This window comes from Phoca vitulina, unplaced genomic scaffold (genome assembly GCF_004348235.1).
Source record: "Phoca vitulina isolate PV1807 unplaced genomic scaffold, GSC_HSeal_1.0 scaffold23, whole genome shotgun sequence".
NCBI classification, from domain to species: Eukaryota; Metazoa; Chordata; class Mammalia; order Carnivora; family Phocidae; genus Phoca; species Phoca vitulina.
The window spans coordinates 4,526,018-4,547,605 of NW_022589726.1; the positions used below are offsets into that span (position 1 = coordinate 4,526,018).

The 21,588-nt window shown below is 42.3% G+C and overlaps 1 protein-coding gene across 1 annotated transcript in view; it reads left to right on the forward strand.

Moving 5' to 3' along the window:
* Nucleotides 1-21,184, forward strand: part of BEST3 (bestrophin 3) — a 34,973-nt gene extending 13,789 nt beyond the window's left edge. The window contains exons 5-10 of the mRNA XM_032421025.1: nt 1,419-1,573; nt 2,776-2,853; nt 2,942-3,094; nt 6,538-6,618; nt 8,326-8,477; nt 20,096-21,184. Coding sequence (XP_032276916.1) covers nt 1,419-1,573; nt 2,776-2,853; nt 2,942-3,094; nt 6,538-6,618; nt 8,326-8,477; nt 20,096-21,035 — 1,559 coding nt within the window. The 3' untranslated portion in view covers nt 21,036-21,184. The remainder of the gene's footprint in view (nt 1-1,418; nt 1,574-2,775; nt 2,854-2,941; nt 3,095-6,537; nt 6,619-8,325; nt 8,478-20,095) is intronic.
* The last annotated feature ends 404 nt before the right edge of the window (nt 21,185-21,588 follow it).

The following is a 21,588-nucleotide window of genomic DNA, read 5'->3' on the forward strand; positions in this document are numbered from 1 at the left end:
AATGTCCAGCTCCTGATTTCGGCTCAGGTCATGATCTCAGGGTCATGGGATCCAGCCCCACATGGGGCTCTGTGCTCAGTGGGGAGTCTGCTTGAGATTCTCTCTCTCCCTCTCCCTCTGCCCCTGCCCCCCAAAAAATAAATAAATAAAAAATAAAGCACATATTTGTATGAACAAACCCTGGTACATAATAGACATTCAGTAAATGTTTGTTAAATAAACCTGCTCCCATATTTCTCCTCTCCTCTTACTCAAATCTCTTCTTTCCTTGGTGTGCAGGTTGGGGGGTGGGGTGCATAGCTAAAATTTCATAATGTATTATGCCTTGGCACTTACTGAATGCTAAGTATGTGCTAAGCATTATGTTAACCTCTTGACATGTAGTCATCATCTCAGGTAATTTTGTAATGTCCCTGGGAAGTAGATATTATCATTTCTCTTTTACACCTGGGAAAACTGAGGCTAGAGAGGTCACTGCAAGCTCAGGCAAACTGTGTTATATACATGCACACAAACAAAGACTGTAAAAAATATACTTTTAAGATATGCTGTGGGCACTATGAAGATCATATGCTCATTGCCCTTCCAAGGGTCTTGGCAGGAGAAACCTTTATGTATGACATTCCTATAATAAAAGGCAACAGAGAGCACAGTCTGGGGAGGTTTGAAGGGGAGAAATCCCAGGGGAAGGAGAAGACAGGCATCAAGGAAGGCTTCACAGAGGGGACCTGTTTGATCAGGACTGTGAAGGGAGCGAGCGATCAGGAGGAAAAGTATGTGATTCATGGTTTCCATGCCATACTAAGTGCTTTGTTATGTTAACACCTTTTATTCTTTTAATCCTAACTTTTTTTTTTAAGATTTTATTTATTTATTTGTCAGAGAGAGAGAGAGCACAAGCAGGGGGAGCGGCACGCAGAGGGAGAAGCAGGCTTCTCTGATGTGGGACTCAATCCCAGGACCCTGAGATCATGACCTGAGCCAAAGGCAGACGCTTAACCGACTGAGCCACCCAGGCGTCCCATTAATCCTAACATTTCTAAGTATTCTTGTTCCCAATTTTAGATGAATAAACCAAAACCTAAAGAGGAAACCTTCCCCAGATGTTCTAGTCCACATTTAATGTCACCTTACTTCCTACTGGCCATCTCTATGAGGGATTACCAACATGCCTTGCCTTACATATTGTTGGTAGATAACTTGTGTGCATGCACACATGTGTACGTGTGTGCATTCACACATACACATTCCTTATCTCTAATACAAGTATAAACTATTTGAGGCAAGAACCTTCATTTTATGTATTTTTAATATCTCCCCATTGTATGCTCACATAGTAACCATGAAAATATTTATGGTAAATGTATTAGTGCTAAACTAATTCTGCATAATTGCACTATTTTTGTTTTGTGCTAAAGGTTTTATGACAACAGATGAAAGAAAATTATTTGACCATCTCAAATCTCCTCATCTGAAATACTGGGTTCCATTCATCTGGTTTGGAAATCTTGCAGCTAAAGCCCGAAAGGAAGGTAGAATCAGAGACAGTGTTGATCTGCAATCATTGATGACTGTAAGTACATCACAAACCATCAGTATAAGATGCTAATCAGAGACCAACAGGCATCTGGATGTAACAGGTTGTTCTGGTTCCAAAGGAACCAGAAAGACTGGGCTAGTATCAGAACCCTCAACATGCAGGACAGGAATAATACACAGGTTTTAAGTCATATTGATTGGTAGTGGTTGCTTGGAAACTCTGTCTAAACAGAATTAGGCTTTATAATAGGCTCTGTAAGAAAGTGTCCCTTAATCGATTAGCAATAGCTGCCAAGAGTTCTGAATGATCTGGTGCCCATGTGGCATATTTACCATCCCTGGCTCCAGGATCCTAGAATAAAATCTGGAGTACAAATAAACCTGCCCAGTCAGTTCCTGCAAACTGGAATTTCCTGAGGTTAAGCCAACTTTTCAGATACTCCAGGAAACAAAATGATGTTTTTATTAAATGAAATAACCCTGAGTTCATCTGAGAAACAAATTTACGGAAGGGCTAGATAGACATGTACCATGACAGTCTCCTGCCTGAATTAGGCGAAAAGGAGTGAATGTTATAAAAATAACTCCCAAATTAACATAAACTCTTCTTCCCAGTCTTACATAATAACTTACGCATGATAAAGGGAGGAAAAAAAATCAATGGATTCGAGTCCTTCCTGCTCCAAAGAGAGATATTTTCTATTAATATAAGTGTTGTAAAGTCCTCATTTGAGGGGGTGAGGGCATGCACCTCTTTTTTTCTAAAATCTATAGTAAGCATATTTTCAAAAGAGGTAGGGAAACAACAACAACAAAAAAAAGTCTGCTCTCCACAGAAATTTACCAAAATGGATAGAAATGACTTATTTAAAATATTGTTAAATAAACCTTATTTAAAATATTAACCCCTGCCTTCCCATCACCACTTTAGGCCAATATACATGTTGGAAATTATGGATTCAACAGAGTAGGGGATAGTTCTATAAAGTCCTGATTTAATATTTTTTAAAATGTGTAACTGTAGTCATCCTTTTTGCATTGTGGAATGATGTTGATTGTCATTTTCAGAATTTTCCTTTTGGAGTTGCCTTCAGAACCAATTACCAGCCTTACAAAGTCAGCCTCATCATTTACAGACATATTCATAAAAGCCATGGCTACATTATGAATCCCAGGAAATATTTATTGCCACACCCATCATTGTAGTAAACTGTGTTTTATCTGTTTTTGGCTTAGGAAATGAACAAATATCGCTCTTGGTGCAGCCTCTTATTTGGCTATGACTGGGTTGGGATTCCACTGGTCTACACCCAGGTATCAAACACTTTGCACGTGGTTTTTCCTCGCTACTTGCCGCGGGTGCTGGGCGCCGGGCTCTCACTCAGGCTTCTCTCCACCGCAGGTTGTCACGCTGGCTGTCTACACCTTCTTCTTCGCCTGCCTGATTGGACGCCAGTTTTTGGATCCCACCAAAGGCTACGCGGGGCATGACTTAGACCTTTACATTCCAATCTTCACTCTCCTGCAGTTCTTCTTCTATGCAGGATGGCTCAAGGTAGCCCACGGTCTCCGTGCCTGAGATCCGCTCTGTAATCCCTGTCCTGTTCTACACTCTGCACCCTGGTCCTTTACTGAGTCACTCGTTCAGGAGCCCTTCAAAGGTAGATTTAACATTTAATCGCCCAGAGATGTCATTACTTTTAAAGTAGGGATTCAAGAGGTGGTGAGTACCGTATTACAGCAATCTGAAGCGAAGAGATTACAAGAACACTCTTTCATGGCTACTGATTTTTGTTAAGTCTTTGTGTGCTCCCATTAAGATTATAGTAATGTAATTAAAGTAATAACTGTAACTGCCTTGATATTTTATACCACAGTAGGCAGCTAGGCAGAGTACAAGAGAGTAAATAAGAAGCCTTAAGCATTAGTATTGTATTATTATCTTGGTTCGGCTCAACTCCGTAGTTAACTGCGACTCTCTGAAATCCCACTAGCTGTCTCACATTAAATGCATCCCATTTTCGGGGCGCCTGGGTGGCTCAGTTGGTTAAGCGACTGCCTTCGGCTCAGGTCATGATCCTGGAGTCCCGGGATCGAGTCCCGCATCGGGCTCCCTGCTCAGTGGGGAGTCTGCTTCTCCCTCTGACCCTCCTCCCTCTCATGCTCTCTGTCTCTCATTCTCTCTCAAATCAAAAAAAATAAATAAATAAAAAAAATAAATAAATGCATCCCATTTTCAAAACCAGAACTGAGCCTCAGAAAATGATTCATCAGAATCAAAACCAGAAACACCGGGATTTATGACGACATTCGGTTTGCCAGGAAATTAAAAACAGGTCAGAGCCATGAGAAGGACTTGTCCCACCATCAGTGCAGAATTGCACTTGTCCCCACCCCCCGGCCCCCCCTCCCCCCCCCTCCTGTCCCCTCCCCCCTCTACCCTGGACGCGTGCGTAGACACCATGGCCTGAGTCTTGCAGCTCTTCTGTGAACTTCCGAAAGAGAAGTACACACACACACACACACACACACACACACACACACAAAGATAAGAGCTCCATTAAGTTAATTGAAATCTAATGACAGTTTGAAGATGACTTGAATAAAATCCAATTGTCCAACGTTTGACCTTCCAGCCAGCCACGTTGCGTGTGGGCACTGAGGCGGCCTTCCAGGCTGTGGCAAAATTTTCCCCGCCAGTGCCTTTACTTTCTGGTTTGAATCCTAACCAGGGAAAATAAATATGTCTGCACTTCAAAAACTAAAGGCGTGTCCCTTATAATTGGCAAAAACATTTTCAGCCAGGTGACAGTGATTCTTAATTATTTTTACCCATTTAAGCCAGAGAAAGAGCAAGAGAAACTAATAGCTCTCATCTCCCATTCGAGAAAAAAGAAGACTCGAGTCTTAGAAAATCACCACGCTGGCCCAAATGCTCGATCATTCTGGTCTTTTATTGTCCTGTCCCCTGAGTTGTGCTGAGCTTTTTATTCTTTGCTTTGTGTCCCTGTGAGGTGTTTGCCCAGCGTGTTCGGAACCGTTAGCAGTTCCTGCCTTCTGAAATGCTCTCTAAAATATTAACATTCTGTTCCTTTATAAAATACTTTTAAAGGCAAAACATGAAAATACAATCTTAGCTCCTTTAAGAGACAGACAACCCTAAAAGAAGAGAAGTATTTTCCCACCCAATGTATTATATCTCACTTTCTAAGTAGCTGTTTTATCTTTCCCATCCTAATATTTATAAATCTTTTCAAAGTGTAAAAACAAAAACAAACAAACAAACAAAACCATCTTAACCTTATACACAGTATATTACTCAGTTATTTCCTGGAAAGGGAGCTTCTAAGAAAGTAAAGGATATTTTTTGAGAGAGTCAATCCAGAAACATAAGTATCATTTGGGTAGGTAAATGTAGACTCTAATACTATATACAGGACTGATCCCATAAAAGTGAAATTCTGGATGTAACAAAAATATTTTTAGGGTCTATCCAGTGGCCCAGTTAAGGAAAACCCTGGGCCAGAAAGGGTGGATAACCCCTGGAAGTTGCAGTAAAGGACTTTGACATGGATATTGCTGTGAAGCTGACTGATTCGGGGCACAGGTGCTGCCCAGTTTTGTCACTTACAAGGGAGATGCGCCTCTCCAAGCCGATGGTTCTCAACTCCAGCCACACACTAAAATCTCCTGGAGCTTCATCCAGTACTGATAGCTCAACTCAACCTCACCTCCATTAAATCAGAATCTCTGAGGGAGGGACCCAGGCATCAAGGCCCTTTAAAGTTCCCCAGGTGATTTGGATCATCCAAGATTGAGAACAGCTGCTCTAAGTGGTTAGTGGTTAGACTTAAATCCTAAAAATTAAGTAGGTAGATTTTCTACCAAATAGTCTGAGAATATAGAAACTCAACTAATCAATGGTGCCTTTATTTTATACACTTGTTTTTCCCATCTAGACCCAATGTAAAATATCTCTCTCTCTCTCACACACACACAGACAGACATATCTAGATAATAAAAATCAAAGGGATTTTTTTAAGATTTATTTATTTATTTGAGGGGGGTAGGGGCAGAAGGAGAGGGAGCGAGAATCCCAAGCAGATTTTGCACTGAGCGCAGAGCCCCATGTGGGGCTCAATCTCACAACCCCAAGATCATGACCTGAGATGAAACCAAGAGTCGATGCTTAACCAACTGAGCCGCCCAGGTGCCCCTCAAAGGGATAATTTAAAAAGGAGCATTACATATTTGGCATATAAATCTCTCATCAAGTCTCTTCAATTCTGGAACACAGTAGATCATTTCATATTGATTAACTATTAGAAAATATGTGAAAAAAAAAATGCGATAAGGAGCTACCTAAACTTGTCCATGGGAAAACTGACTTACCAGGTACCAGAAAATCCTTTAGAGTAAAACAAAGTGAGACAAATTCCAGCTTTATGACTTGCTAGCTCTCTGACTCGTTCATTTAGCTGTTATGTCCAATAAATGTGAAAAGTCCTTGTATTATTTTCTTTAATTGTGCTTTAAGTCTTTCTTTGCTGTTTTATCTTCCCCGTGGTTACATTTTGTCTCATCACCTGGGCCCTTGTAAATTCCTTAAGATCACAGGCTACGTAGCCCTGCAGGTGCCCAGCACAGTGCCTTGCACCTCGTCAGTGCTCCTTCAACTCTCACTGGCTCGATTTGTACCTGAACATCAATCATTTGGCTCCTAAACAGTACACAGCTTCTCCTGGGGAGGGCCTGCACTGTCCCCAGCTGAACAGACAGATCCACTGGAGAGCAAACCCATGCAGGTGCTTCATTCGTGGTCTGAGAGTCAAGTCTCACTTGTGGATAAATATCGGTGTCCATGAAACGACCCATTCCCCTCTGGGCTTCATATTATGAAAGTAGCAAAAGGCATCATCTTCATCTTCATCACCTTCAGCCTGCATTCTTAGTCTTCACAAGCATCATGATAGACTTATTCTATGTTCTCAACTGCAGGTAGCTGAGCAGCTTATCAACCCATTTGGAGAAGATGATGATGATTTTGAAACCAACTGGTGCATTGACAGAAATTTGCAGGTTAGAGGAGCTTCTCTTTCCTGTGCAAACATTAATAATGAATCACTTGTGATGTTTCAAATCTGAAAAGACTCTGAATACAGGCCCCTGAACTTCAGAGCTTTAGTCACAGATGAAAGAGGTTTGGCTTTTCAGTATGTTGTCTTACGTCCGTTGCAGTGAAGTTTAGTCCCTTTTAAGCAGAATTTCAAGCCAATTTTCTTTGTAAGTTTCTTTGTTAGCTTTACACAGCCTCTTCCATCTTACTACAGAGCAATATTTTCATCCATTCTTTCATCTGTTTTCTGTTGCCACCCAAGTGAGGTTAGCAGGGACATAAAATGGCAGCCAGACATGATCTGGTGTGAGGTGAGTTCCTGAATTCATGTGATGTAGGAGCCTGCGGTCAGATGACTATGCAGCTGGACACTGGGCACATGGGCCACACCGACTTTGTCTCAAATCTGCCTGAACTAAACCAAATGGACCCCAGGACCCTGACCCCAAAGCATTATTCCAGAGAGGTTTTTCATGAAGAACCAGCATGAGAGAATTTTCCTTTCTGGCAGGACTCTCCTCAGACCATTCTCTTTCTCACAGGCTGAGAAAAGAATTTCAATTTGTCTACTTGCTTCAGGCTCTTACTCAGCTCCTAAAGAGGTTCAAATGTTTCACCGTAGATCACTGTTGGTTCACAAACTGGCCCGAACGTGGAGGGTCAGCAGAGAGGGAAGAAAGGCCACTCCAGATTGGTAGGTGGCAGGTTGACTAAGCAAGGGGACTGAGAGACCAGACTTGGCTTGGGTGGCCGCAAGACAGGTGGATCTCCATGCCCACCTGCCAGAATCTTCTAAGTTTATACAGAGGCCTTAACTGGGTTCAGCCACACTTTCAGTCCAGATGGTCTCAACAACACGTTGCTCTCCCAAGGCTGTGTCCTTGAAGTAGCTCCATTGTGGGAACAGTGAGCAGAATGTACATTCCAATGACAGGGGAGGGGTGGGGGGTGAGGGACCTACGATTGCCTGGGTTCAGCTCTCAGGTCAACAGAGGTTACTTCCTCTCCATTGACCTTCTCCAACAATCACACTGTCAGTCTGTCAGGGAGGAAGCATAATGGTTAGGCCACTTGCTCTTTGTAAAAATTGGATTTGCAGAAGATTAATAATTTATTCATGCATCAGTGTGTCAAAGTCAGGAAGAGACCGCTATATAGCCCCAGGCAGTGTAGACTTGCTGATATAGTTTCCCAAAAAAACAAACAAAAAATCAACCCACATAAGAAATGATATCAAGTATAAGTATGTTTATGGAATCAACAGAATGGGATATTGAGTATCTTCAACTTCCTATAATATCTGGAACTTTAAGTTTGCTGTCAGGATAGCCATTAGACAACACAGTAACTTTGAACAAAGAAGAAAAAGTTGTCTCTCCTGCCTCCAGGTAAAACATAGCTTGCTCCATTCTGGGAATGTGGCTTGACAAACCAAGTCTGGGCAGTTTTATAGCCCCACTTAACCCCCATTGCCAAGTGCTCTTGTGCAGTAAACAACATGTACAACTGTGTGGCAGCCCTGGTTACAACAAATATTGAACAATAGACATTTGTATATTTACTCTTTCAGACTGTTCTATCCTCCTGCAAATCCCATCCACCCACTGGAACTGTCTTTCTTAATACAACTCACAACCGAATTAATTCTAACAATAAAACGATGATTTTAGGTCTCTCTTTTAGCTGTGGATGAAATGCACATGAGCTTACCTAAGATGAAGAAGGACATTTACTGGGACGATTCTGCTGCTCGACCACCTTATACACTGGCAGCTGCTGACTACTGCATACCCTCATTTCTGGGGTCAACAGTCGAAATGGGGTAAGTGCATTTTTTTAAATCATCAATATTTAGAAAATAAGTAGGGCACTGTTCTGATTTTTTATGTCCTGATCTTGAATTTATTTTCATGACAGCTCTCAATTATTAATATCTTAGGAGGGTAGCCTTTTCAAATTTTCAGATATAATTAATATGCCCAAGGAAGTTTGAGAGTAAAGAAACTATAGTTTCTGGTTTAAATGTGGTGTGTGTGTGTGTGTGTGTGTGTGTGTGTGTGTGTATTTGGGGGTAATTTGCACTTTACCTTGTTTTTATACCACAGAAAACTTTTCCAATAGTTATGAAACTATCCCCTTTTTTTTCTTCCAATTTGAAAAGTAGTTTAATTATTCAATTATATAGTCATTTAATTATGATTATCATAATTAAATGTATTTGTAACAAGTATTAATTGAGTATATACCGTGTGCAGGCACTGTGTTAGACTATGTGGAGACAAGCAAATCTTAAGGAATGAGGTAAGTTTTATCAAAAGTTTTCTCTAGGATTTTAATTCAACTATGTTTAGTAGACCAGTCAGTCTCTGTTCTGCAGTTTTAACATAACAATCTGTCCCTGTGTACTTAGCTTTAAATAAATGGGCTGAGGCCTGAAGTAAATCATGCACAGTTTTTGAATAATTTTATTAAATCTGATAATGTATTTGATTTTGGAGAAATGTGTGAATGTGGGGGAAGTTTAAGTATATTTGCTGAAGGCAGATGCCACAGTTTCCAAGTAACTTAAAGAGAAGACTGTGGACAAATTTAGAAAAATAAGAAGAACCCCTCTAAAAAATTGTAGAAAAGGCAAAAAACTTTTGCAGGATTTTTCTTATGACTTATGGCAAAACTGTTTGCTGTTCTTTGAGGCCAGCTCTCAGCAGATTTGTGAGGTGAGTTCATGTCCTGTCGTTGCCCCCTGGTACCTTCTTTCCTCTCCCCCACAGTGTTCAGCCCTCCTCTTTCCCTACCATCAGGATATCTAGCTTCCACCATATTCCTATAAGGCTTTACCCTTGGCAGAATGTCTCTTAATCCTAACAAATAATGGTTTATGGCACTCCTCCTCCAAAGGAGCCTCTGAGGCTAAAAGCCTTTCAAGATCCAAAGGAAAAGATGACAAAGTAGAATTTCAGGAGTTGTGGCAAATAATGAGATGATTTAGGAGCCAGGAGAGTTGCCTTGTTGTCCTCAAAGCACACCTTAGAGAAGGTTGCACGTTCCAGGCTAGGCTTGCCTCTGCTTCTAGAGAAGGCCTGCTAAGCCGGGGCTTCCTCCAGCCTGGGGTGCTCATCCCTCCCCCTAGCCGGTTGCTCGTGCTCCAGGAAGAGTCATTCACTGTTGTTTGCACTTCTCAGCCTTTTGTCATTCATTCTTCGGGGGCAGTTTCATGGATTTTGAAATCCTTCTCAATTTTGAAAAGTAACTGATGTTTTTCTGTGCGTTTGTTTTTGGACATCTCAGTAGGCTTTAACCTTTCCCTCCATTCCCATCACTGATTAATGCAAAGTGTTTGAAGATCTAATTTGTAAGAGAAAAGAAAGCAGCACATTTGATAGGGTCGGGGAATCATGGCGGTGATGCTATTTAGACTGTCAGCGCCCTTGGACTCCATTGCTGTTGTCCATGGGTAGTTGTTCATACAGGATGGTTAAAATGATATATTTTTGGTCTCAAGATTTTTATCTTGATCTGCACATTCATCCCAATCATCATAATTTTACATTCTCATGTAAGTGTCCATGTTCCTTAGAAAGTATTAGGATATATATTTCTCCTATTTCTAAATATAGAAACTCAGAATTAGGGATTTACAAGATCTCAAAGAAAATATCTACCCCCAAACAATTATTGAGAAGATTAAACGAGATTGTAAACCTAAAACACTCCAGATATAACCATAGAGCGTTGTCAATATGGACTTGTGTAAATCTCTCATTTGTGGATGTCAAAGTGAGGCATAGAAAAATTAAACAAGTCTAAGCCATTACTTGTATTAAGCTAGTTCTGGGAAATTTAAGACAGAAAATAAAATGCTTCAGAGAAAACTAGGAGATATGATATTTAAGAATGCAGCAAAGTTTTTAGCTGTCAGAGAGAATTCCTGTAATTAAGACGGACTGTTTGTTAGCAGGATGGGAACAGGCACAGGTAAAGGCCAGAGTCTATTAGGGGAGGCATTTAACTGGACTCCTCTAGAACCAATTGATCAAATAAACAATCAGGCAAAAGCTCACTTGGTCTTGATTTTCTGCATGAATGAGGACCATTCAAGGGGAGCCTCACAACCCAGGAAAAGTCGCTCCAAGAATGCAGGCTTTTGGAGAATTCACAGAAATGTCCTCTTTGATCCATCACTGTAGATTCCTTCCAGGACTGTGCTATTAGACAAGCTGTTTCTGGTTGTCTGTGATGGAAAACCAACTCCAGCTAACATAAGCAAAAAAAGGTTTCTTGGGTCACATCTAGAGACTAGCCTCACTTTGAGTGTGGCTGGATCCAGAGGCTCAAAGAATGTCACCAGGACTCACTCTTGCCCTGTCTCTCTGTTCCCGCTTTTCTCTCCATTGGCTCAGGTTTCAGGCAGGCTCTCCCCTCCTGATTGCAAAATGGCAAGATGGCAGCCAGAAGCTTCAGGCCTACAACCTATCTTCTCAGCAAATCCTATGGAAAGAGTACATCTCTTCTCCAACTCTTAAAATTAAAGTACTGAATTAATTGGCTGGGCTTGGCTAACATGCCCATTGTTGAACCAATCACTATCAACAGGGAGACATGATGTTTTGATTAGCCAAGGCTGGTTCACATGTCCATCTTTGGACTAAGGGGTGTGGCCAGCCCCAACCAACCATATGGAGTAGATGATGTCTTAAGAAAATTAGGGTGGTGGGGGCGCCTGGGTGGCTCAGCCGTTAAGCATCTGCCTTTGGCCCAGGACCCTGGGATCGAGCCCCACATCGGGCTCCCTGCTCATCGGGGAGCCTGCTTCTCCCTCTCCCACTCCGCCTGCTTGTGTTCCGTCTCTCTCTGTCAAATAAATAAATAAAATCTTTAAAAAAAGAAAAAGAAAATTAGGGTGGTATTACCAGGAAAGGGTGAATGGTTTGCTAGGCTGACAAAAGCAATAGATGTCCTCTGAAATCACAAAAGATAATTCCCTAAGCATTGTATTGTTCACTCACCAAATACAAGGTCAATATCAAGAGAGCCATCTGACTGAGGCTCAGGGAAAAGGGAAGGTAAGAGTAAGGATTATTGTAGCACAGGTGATTTTATTGATGATGACTGAGCCAACGAGCCCTTTGCATTAGAATAAAGACCAGATGTCAAAATAGTATGGATGCAAACATTTCAGACAAGTGTTTGCTGCTTGATGTGCATATAAAATCCTTTCCTGGATGAGTAAGTTTTTTATTTTCTTATTCTATTGAGGATGTATGTTCCCAGTATATTTAATTCAGAAATCAAAGTTCCCTTATCTTTTCATATCAATGTTTCAAGCTTATGATCACAATTCCCATGACCCAGAAATTCTAAAAATTAAGGTGATGCCCTCAATAACTGAGCAAAAGTACTGTCCAGGGGCAACCTGAGAAATTACTCTGCTTCATATTTTCCTTCACATTTGATACACTGCTCATTTCCACATAAAAAGGAAATTCCTTAGAGACAATTCCTCTCTTCTCTATATTCAGGAACATGTTCAAAATATTGCCCTATTTTCTACACATTTATCAAATGTACATTAGTGAAATAAAGTAAGTTTTCCCCCATTTTTTATCTCAAGTACAAATTTACAATATCATGTTTTTCCTTGTATCTTCACGTACACAACAAACTCATCCATTTATTCTAGGCAAAATATGCTTTCAGGGCCTGGTATATGGTAGGTTATATGCCAAATGCTAGGCAGAGGCAAAAAACAAAACAAAACAAAAACAAAACAAATACCTCTTAAGCTCACAGACATAATGAGGAGACAGGTTATAATACAATGTGGTAAACACAGCAATAGAGAAATGCTCACCCAGCCCGGTGAATCAGACAAAACTCCTTGGAGCTGAGAAGTCTAATGTGCATCTTTAAGAATAAATTAGGAGCTAGCACAGATAGGAATAAGGATTCAGCAGAGGGTAAATGCATTGCGGTGATCTGCTGTTTTAATTAAGGTGTCCTGGCATTGTCTTTACTGTGGAGATACTATTAACCAAGACGAAGAGAACACAGGCAAGCAGCCATAAGAAGAGTTGTCCATAAGACACACATAAAGAAAACACGGCCCAAGCCCTGAAATGCAAATGGGTCTTCTTTGGGCAATACTAAACACTTATGTCTAATAAACCAAACTTTATCAAAACAAACCTAGAATGCTTAAACTCATGCCAGCATTGCTGAAAATAAACTTCTTTTTAAAACAAACAAAAAATAAGATCCAGGCCTAGCCTACCACAGCTAGCTGGAGGTAGAATGCTTTTCACATTATACCATCATGAGTCACTCCAAAATCCTTATTATTTTTTAAATACTCGGGATTATCCATTAGCACAAATTTAAAAGTCTCCAAGGAATGGAACACATGGAAATGAAAGACCTGAAGTCTCATAACTCCCTTTAATCCTATCTTGAAAATCAAAACCACCAAGAGTAAAGAAGCAATAATCCCTTAAAGGCATTGGAAAAACCCAAATGAAATATCTATCCATAACAGCTGAAGGATTCCCAATCCTGGAGAAGAGGGGCTGTTGCTGCTTATGAAGTGGATCACGCTAGGGTATACACATGGGACTGTGCTCGCGCTCACTGTCCTGCTGATGTAGACGCATGCGCTCAGCTTAGGAACCTTGAACCTCTGGCTGCAGCACCATTTAAAGAACACTGCTTTATTGGGCTTTCTGCCAGGATTCAAATATGTCACCACTTCCTCACATTTAGAGTGATCTTAAGGAATGGGTCTAAGAAGTCAGTTCAGGACGCACTTAGAAAAGAGGAGAAATATAAACATTTTTGTAAGAGTTCCTTCTGGTTCAGAGCTGAGGGATTTATTTAAGATTTATTTGGTACTGTAAAACTGCAACCACTTTACCCGGAAATAATGACTTTTACTTATCTATCTTTATTCCAAAGTTTCTAAGAATGTGTAGAGATAATACAATTACTTTTTTGCAATTATACATACATATTTAATGTGCACAAAGCATTAGGATTGCATGGTAGAAGTATTAGTAGTCAGAAGTATTCTTAGTGATACTAGCTCAAATATATCAAAACATATACTTAACAAGCAAATACTTTATTAAATTGTGGTTAAATATACTTCTAGATGGATGTTTTAGTCAGTAATCCTTTCTTAGGTAACTATATTCAAATATTTATCTTTACAAAAAAATACACAGTCTGATATATACTATTGCATGCTTGGTTATAAACTACCAAAAATATCTCAATTTCTGAATCACTAACTTCAACAAAAATGTATTCTTGGAACATTGATTTTCACTTAATGTATCAGAAAGGAAGGAGAGATGGAACCTCCCAAGGAGATGGCATTAAGTTTGTAATTTTAGAACTTTCTCAGGGCTTCTTTCAAATGCCGACATGGGTTCACCACTGGCACTCAATTTTCACCTTCTAAAAGATATAAGAGGTATAGATGACTTAATTTCCTTTTCTAGCAAAACTCTCGTAGAATACGACAGTGTGGAAATGTGGGGGATTGTAAGTGAACCCCCACTTTGGACCACAATTTATTTTTGTTTCAGCCAGCAGAGGCTAAGTGAGCATAACCAGAGTGGTAACACGAGGCTAGATAGGCCTGTTCTTTTACCAGATTTGCCATAATCCTCAGTCCAAACTAGCAGAGAGGCAAGAGAGAGGTAGCGGGAGGGTGGCCAGTTCCATGTGCACCTCTCTGGGCTAAGCAAACCTCCCATGATGCTCCACTTCTGGAAACTGTCCCCCAGCAAGGGAGTGCTGGATGGATACAGCTTTCTGTCTGCTGGATTTTCCTCACAACGCTTGGCCCCACACCTCCCAGCACAGAATAAGAGTTACCTTTCCCATCTCATAAATCCTGGGCTACCGCTTTGACAAGCTTCTGCAATGAAAACGGTTATAAATAACCGCCTTCGCCTCTAATGGCTTTGCCATGAATAAATGCTCCTCCACACGTGCTCCTGCCACCCTGAGAGATTTTCAGGCAAATTATCAGCTCCCTCCAAGGCAGCTGCGTGACTTTGAGTAACACCAGCAATTTGAAAACAATAAATCTGATGTGAGAAGTAGAACTCATCATATTAAACATCAATTTCCTAAATTCCTCATTAAAATTCGGTTAAAATGACCTAAATTAATTGAATTTAAGTTGGCAAAATACCGCTTTAAATGTGGCACAACAAGAAAAAAAAATTGGCGACCACGTGAGGTGATGATGTTGGCTAAACTTATTGTGGCAAACATTCCACAATACACACGTGTATCAAATCATCACATCATACACATTAAACTTCAGAATGTTCTATGTCAGTTGTATATCAGTAAACCTGGGGGGAAGATTTAAAAAAAAAAAAAAAAAAACATGGCCCAGACTAAAAAAGGCAAGCATCATCCACTTTTACCCTTCAACCTTTTGAAGCTCTATATTTACCTATCATACACATGAGAAAGGGGTTGCTTTGTAAAAAGCTTGCTCCGAAAAAAAAAAAAAGCATTAAATCTCTCAAGTCATCAGGGCTATTTTGGTCTTTCCATATCAGACACACCCCAAGGATTCTGAAAGTCACCACCATCTCCAGCAGTCCGGTCCCCTGCCTCTTATTATGGCAACAGGAGGTGACAAGTGTTCTTCAGCGCCCTGACCAGCTCAAGCAGCTTCTCGAAAGCCCTTAATTAAGTCACTACTGCTCATGCCTTCAGATATCTGTCACTGGCAAGGGAGACTGTGGGGCTGATGGTGTTGTAAGTGCTCAATAGATGTTTTGAAAATGTGAGTTGTTGGTCTTTTTTAACAGCTGAGATTGAAATAAGAACACATCCAATCCTGGCGCCAATGTGACCTGTAGAAATTATGCATGCTCTCCTTCCTAGGCTCGGCTTGCACCAATTGGCCTGACTGGCTTAACATAATCTATTCTCTGTGCCCCACCTCCCTTTCTCAAAAAGAGCCCAATACTTGGCACAACCTTCCTTATTCTCATTTCCTCCATATTAATGATTTACATTGTGCAGTCAGTGTTTCCTGCAGGATTCGGCCATGTCTGCTAGTGGCACAAAAACCACCTGATCAGCCCCATCTTCCTTCTCCGGAAGAACCCAGTTTCTCCCGTCCCAATGCTTCCTCTCCATTCACTCAGTGCCCTCATCTAACCATGAAATGACTGTTAAGAGTCCTCCCTTCTAAGGAGTTCATTGTCAGTTGGCAGCTCCAAGGTGTAGTGACACTTTTAAAATACACTCTTGGAGGAGAAAAGGGAGTCACCTTCGGGCAAACACTATCCTTTCCTCCAACCAGGTGCGAGAAGTCAACAATGACTTGGAAGTCACCTCTGACAGTCTGCCGGTCCCTGACAGAGACCTTTTCATATCATCTACCCTTCAAAGCTTTTCCACATCTATTACTCCTTTTGAACTCCCAAACAGCCTGTGAGGCAGGTGGAGGAAGTAGTTTATCGAGTACGATGCTGAGTCACAGAAAGGTTAAGTGGCTCTCCTAAGATCACACAGCTGGTTAGAGTCAGCCCAGGCAGCAGAAATCCTGGTTCTGCAAGCTCCCGGAAATCAATCCTTTTCCTCACCACAGAGACAATTCTCAAATTCCGTCTTCTGGACACTAAGGGCTGCATGGCACTTTCCATGAACGTCCTCCTAGCTCTAATTACCTGCCTATTTAAGTCCAAGTGAATTCCAGAATGTAAGACCTTTTTCAGCTGACCTTCTCTAATGTAAAGCAATATAATGTTTCTGCTATCATTGTTTTGAGGCATTTTAAGTGGTGTTATATTGGGGCCTCAGGATTGTACTCACCCCATTCTAAAGGTACACTTTATTTTTTTTTAATTTTTTATTGTTATGTTAATCAGCATACATTACATCATTAGTTTTAGATGTAGTGTTCCATGATTCATTGTTTGTGCATAACATGCAGAATGTGCCCTCTTTAATACCCATCACCAGGCCAACCCATCCTCCCACCCCCCTCCCCTCTAGAACCCTCAGTTTGTTTTTCAGAGTCCATCGTCTCTCATGGTTCGTCTCCCCCTCCGATTTCCCCCCCTTCATTCTTCCCCTCCTGCTATCTTCTTCTTTTTTTTTTTCTTAACATATATTGCATTATTTGTTTCAGAGGTACAGATCTGAGATTCAACAGTCTTGCACAATTCACAGCGCTTACCAGAGCACATACCCTCTAAAGGTACACTTTAAAAACCAAATAAGGAGGAGAAGAAAGTCTAAAAGGATCTAAAAGATACATCCAAACCTCCCAAATGGGAAATGAAAAACCTTTAATGTTTTCTATTCCGTGTACTCTAAGCTTTAAATCATTTTGTTCTTAGACCATGGTTTCTGCTGTCATATTGGGAACCATGACTATGGGAGAAAGGAGATGTGGATCGTGTGCAGGCAGTGAGACGTTCCCTCACGGAAACATTTGGACAAAAGGTTGTTAGGTTCATCACTCTCGGGAGTCTCACTCCTGCTCTTTGATAGCATGAACACCCGGAGGGCCTCCTTCACCATGTCAGTCCCCCAGATCACAGGCAGCCAAGTGATCTTCCCCACTAACAGAAGTCCTTCTGACTAATAGCATGGAAAGTTCCCACATCATGTTTCTCATCCAAAGCATTTCTAGATGACAACATTCATCAACGTTGCTTTCCATATAGCTTTTCCAGCTTGCACACTACTACCAAACAGCACACGGCTAGTTATGCCCTCCATTCTTGAAGAGTCCAAAGCTGCCCACTGCCTCTGCGTAAAGTCCAAATCCCTCGACCTCGTATGTGAGACTCTGTAACACAATAAAGGCTGCCTTTTCAGCTGTCTGCCTCAACTCTTCTGTGCTTGATACAACTCAGGTATCTGCTATTCCTCACAAACACCCTAGAGCTTCCCCTGTCTTATTTGCTCAAGTCACTTCTTCCACTTGGAATACTCTGTCCCTTCTCTGCCCATTAGATTCCTACTCAATGTCAAAAGCCAGCTCGAAAACTTGGCCCCAAATGTAGCTATTTATATACATGCTTTCTCCCTCCTCTTAAATGATGCGATATAGTACATATGCAGCTAATTTATTCGTAGCTGGTGCTCAATAGATTGAGTCGGGTAAGTGGATAAATCTCATGCGTCCACACCACAGTCTCATGAGGCAGGAAGGTGCAGTGGGGTCTCATTGGCAGCCCTGCCCGGTGTCAGTTGGTGAATCGGTATTGATTGAACAAGAGCAAGAGCACTGCCCTTTTTGCAGTTTGTTCTTTGCAACTGGTCTGTTTTTCTCTAATTTGTGGCACAGGGCCTTAATCCTCTTGCCCCCGTTGAATATACACATCCATCACATCAGTGCATAGTTAGAAAATTGTGTCCTTGGGATTTATAAAGTTTTGAAGTACTAATAGTACAACTGGGTTTCCTGGAAGATGTTATCGTTCTTACACTGTTGTGTGGTTTAGAAGAAGGCAAGGAAGACAAATCCCATATAAAAAGTCAAGATCCCAGATGGAGGACAGAGGCTCGCCCTATGAATGGAGATGGCCAGCTCCGCCTCAGATGCCCAGCGTGGCGATCTTGGTGAACGACCCGCGCCGTTGCTCCCCTGGTGCCCTCCTTAACTGAGTGCACTCCTGAAGTGTGACTGCAGATCTGACCTCATGAAATCCAATGAGCCGGGCGCCCGGGGCCGCTGAGGCATGAGTCTGCATTTCCCAAGTCCATGCAACAGAATCGGAGCTGTGCACAGCCCAGCTGTGTGGGGCAGGTGGGGGGGGGGGCGGGGCGGGGGCGGGGGGTGGCAGGCAGAGACTATCTGGTAGCCAAGGGCTCTGCTGGGGTTTTAGAATAATAGCACGAGGTTGTAATCGGATGCCATTTGGGGACATTTAGCCAGTTAATCCTCTCAACCAGCCATCTTTTATTCATAAACACGGAGGAACAACGTTCTCTTTGCTGCTCACTTTGCCCTTTCAGGTTACACCAATATCGTGCTGTTCCAACTTTCCCCTTTGGGTCACAGAAAGTGCACCTGGCACTGTGTAGGCATCTTGTCCCCACGGATGCCCACATGAATCCTGCACCGGGGTGGACGGAGCACAGTTGCTCCCAGAGCCATTGTGAGCATTTGCGGTTTAAGGGCAAGGCTTAAGTAGCTCTTCCTCAAACCTCAGTGAGACGGTACATGCACCATGTACTGTGAGGCCGGACTTGGTCTTACTACCCCATAGCCCTCACTGTCATCCCAATTATCCATTTTCTTTCAGCCTTGAAGGAGAAGATTCAAAAGGGTAGGATTATTTGTTTTAGGTCTCAAATGTTGAAAATTCAACATTACCAAATCAATCAAACTTCAGCAGCGGGGAGCCCGGTCACACTGCGAGGCCACATTGCAAGGCCACACTCCACAGAGTTCACATTTCTCCTTCCTTAACCCTAGGTGAGCAGACCAGTGATGGTAACAAATTACCTGTGGGCAAAGACTGTTTTACTCATTAATCGGCACCCCCCCCCAGGCTCCCCCTTGTTACCCGATACCCATGTATATAAAAGGGATTAAGAACAAAGGTTTTGGAGTCAGATTTCTGAGTTCTGCCCCCACCGGCTACACAGCCTTCAGGAATCTCTCTGGACCTCAGTTTCTTCATCTGTAAAGTGAGAATCATAATAGTACCAGCTCACACAATGAATGTGATAATTAAGTGAATTAATGCATGGAAGGTACTTAAATAAATGCAAATGTCAGCTGTGTTTTGCATGGTCTTGAATTTAACTATGATCCATTATTCTGGAGGGTTTTATGGATCCTTAGTTCATGGCCTTGGTTCACCTGTAATAAGGGTGAAGGAACACCCATTGTATCTTTATTTTTTTTTAATGTCCAAATCTCTAGATTAGTGATTTTCAAAGTGTGGTCTGGGAACTGCTGGGATTCCCCAGAAACCAAGACCCCCAAGACCCAAGTCCTTAAGGTCAAAACTATTTTTGTAACAACACTAAAATGTTATTTACCTTTTTCAGTCTCATTCTTTCCTGAGTGTAGAGTGGAATTTTCCAGAGGCTCCATGCTATGTGATGATGTCATCACTTAACATTTAATGGAATGTGAGCTTGCACATTCTTGTATGTGTGGGTTTTCTTTTTTTATATTCCTCAGTTATTTCCAATACAATAAATAGCAATAGGTATAACCCACATAAACAAATCTCTTCGGGGTATTCAGTAATTTTTAAGAGTTTAAAAAGGTCCTGGGACCAAGAGTTCCGAGAATCTCTGCTGGACTCTCTCAAATTAAAATTTCTTCCATTTCAAAATCTGGAATGCGAACACCAGACTCTGCCCTTAACTTTGAGGTGCTGCCCAGAGAGTTGAGGCCCCGAAGCTGAGCTGCCTGCCTTGTGTCCTTGTGTGTTTCAGACTGTCCGGGTCCGACTTCCCTGGCGAGGAGTGGCTGTGGAGTTACGAGAAGCACGGCCACCGCCGTTCTGTGATTAGGAGAGTCAAGAGGTTCCTGAGTGCCCACGAACACCCCTCCAGCCCCCGGAGGAGAAGCTACGGCCGGCAGGCCAGTGACAGCTCCATGTTCTTTCCCCCAAGTGGTGAGGTCAGCCCAGCCAGGGATCTGCTGGATGTGCCCTCGAGAAGCCCCCACCGTGCCTCAGGCACCCAGAAGCAACCCTGCTCCCCAGAGGGGAGCAGTAAGCTCTACTCCAGCCTGGAGGAGCTGTCCACCATCAGGGAGACCAGCCAGACGAGCACTTTGCAGAGCCTGAGTCCACAGCCCAGCATGAGGGTCTCCCCCACCAAAATGCCGCAGGTCCCCGAGGTACTGATCACAATGGCTGAGGGACCAGTGCCCGTGTCAGATGGCTCCACCACCTCCATCCAGAGTGCAGATTTTACTGGGGTAGAGCCAAGCAGGACTGGACAGCAGGCGGTCCCTGTGGGATTGATTTCATGCCCCACAGAGAAAGGGACACCTCCTAGGGACCCCAGTCCCCAGATTAGTTCAGCCAAAGATGAAAGAAACGTCCTCACATTTGCCTCTGGGGAAGACCCTAATGATGACAAGTTCCTGAAAAGGTGGAGCCTTCCAGGGTTCCTGGAGTCCAGCCCCACCTCACCGGCAGGCCTTAGTTCAGACCCCGTGAGCCCTGAGCCCGTTCTTTTACTTGACATAGAAGCATCCTCAGAGACCAGTGGAATCAACATTGTGGCTGGCTCTCGAGCCTCTCCTGATATGCTGTATTTAATGGAAAACCTGGACACCAAGGAAACAGATATCATAGATTTTAACAATGAGCCAGCTGAGGAATCACCCAAGGGAAGACCAGAAAGCTCTAGGACCTGGTTCTAGCCGAGGTTCTTACTTTCGAACTGGTCAACTTTTTAAAAAATTTATAAGCTACTTAAAACTGAAGGGCATTATGATCCTAGCTTCTGAGAACTGTTACAAGGTGACTTTCACGGAAGTCACGCAGACCACAGTGACATATCTTAACCAAACAGGGAATCTTAATAAAATATATATATGACTTACAATTCAGAGATTATGTTAGATTTGGAAAGGGCCTTGTAGATGATAGTTCCCCAGTTTTGCCTACCGGGAGACAAAGGATGCTCTCCTCCCCACTTTTTCTCTTTTCTTCGGCTCCTCAATCATAAAGAGAGGGAGATGTGTCACACAATGCCACAAAAGCTCATTCCTGATACTGACTCTTTGAGGCTTTCTAACCGTCTCACTCCCACTTTCTAGAACTGTTATCACTTCTTGATTCTTAAGCTTCATCAGCATCACAACCTCCATCTCCCTTCAATTTCTTTTTCTCTGTTTTCTTTTATTCTCTCATCCTTTTGTCTTTCCCTTCTACTCTGTCCCACCTTTCAGGTTGTACTATTTTCTCTTGCCA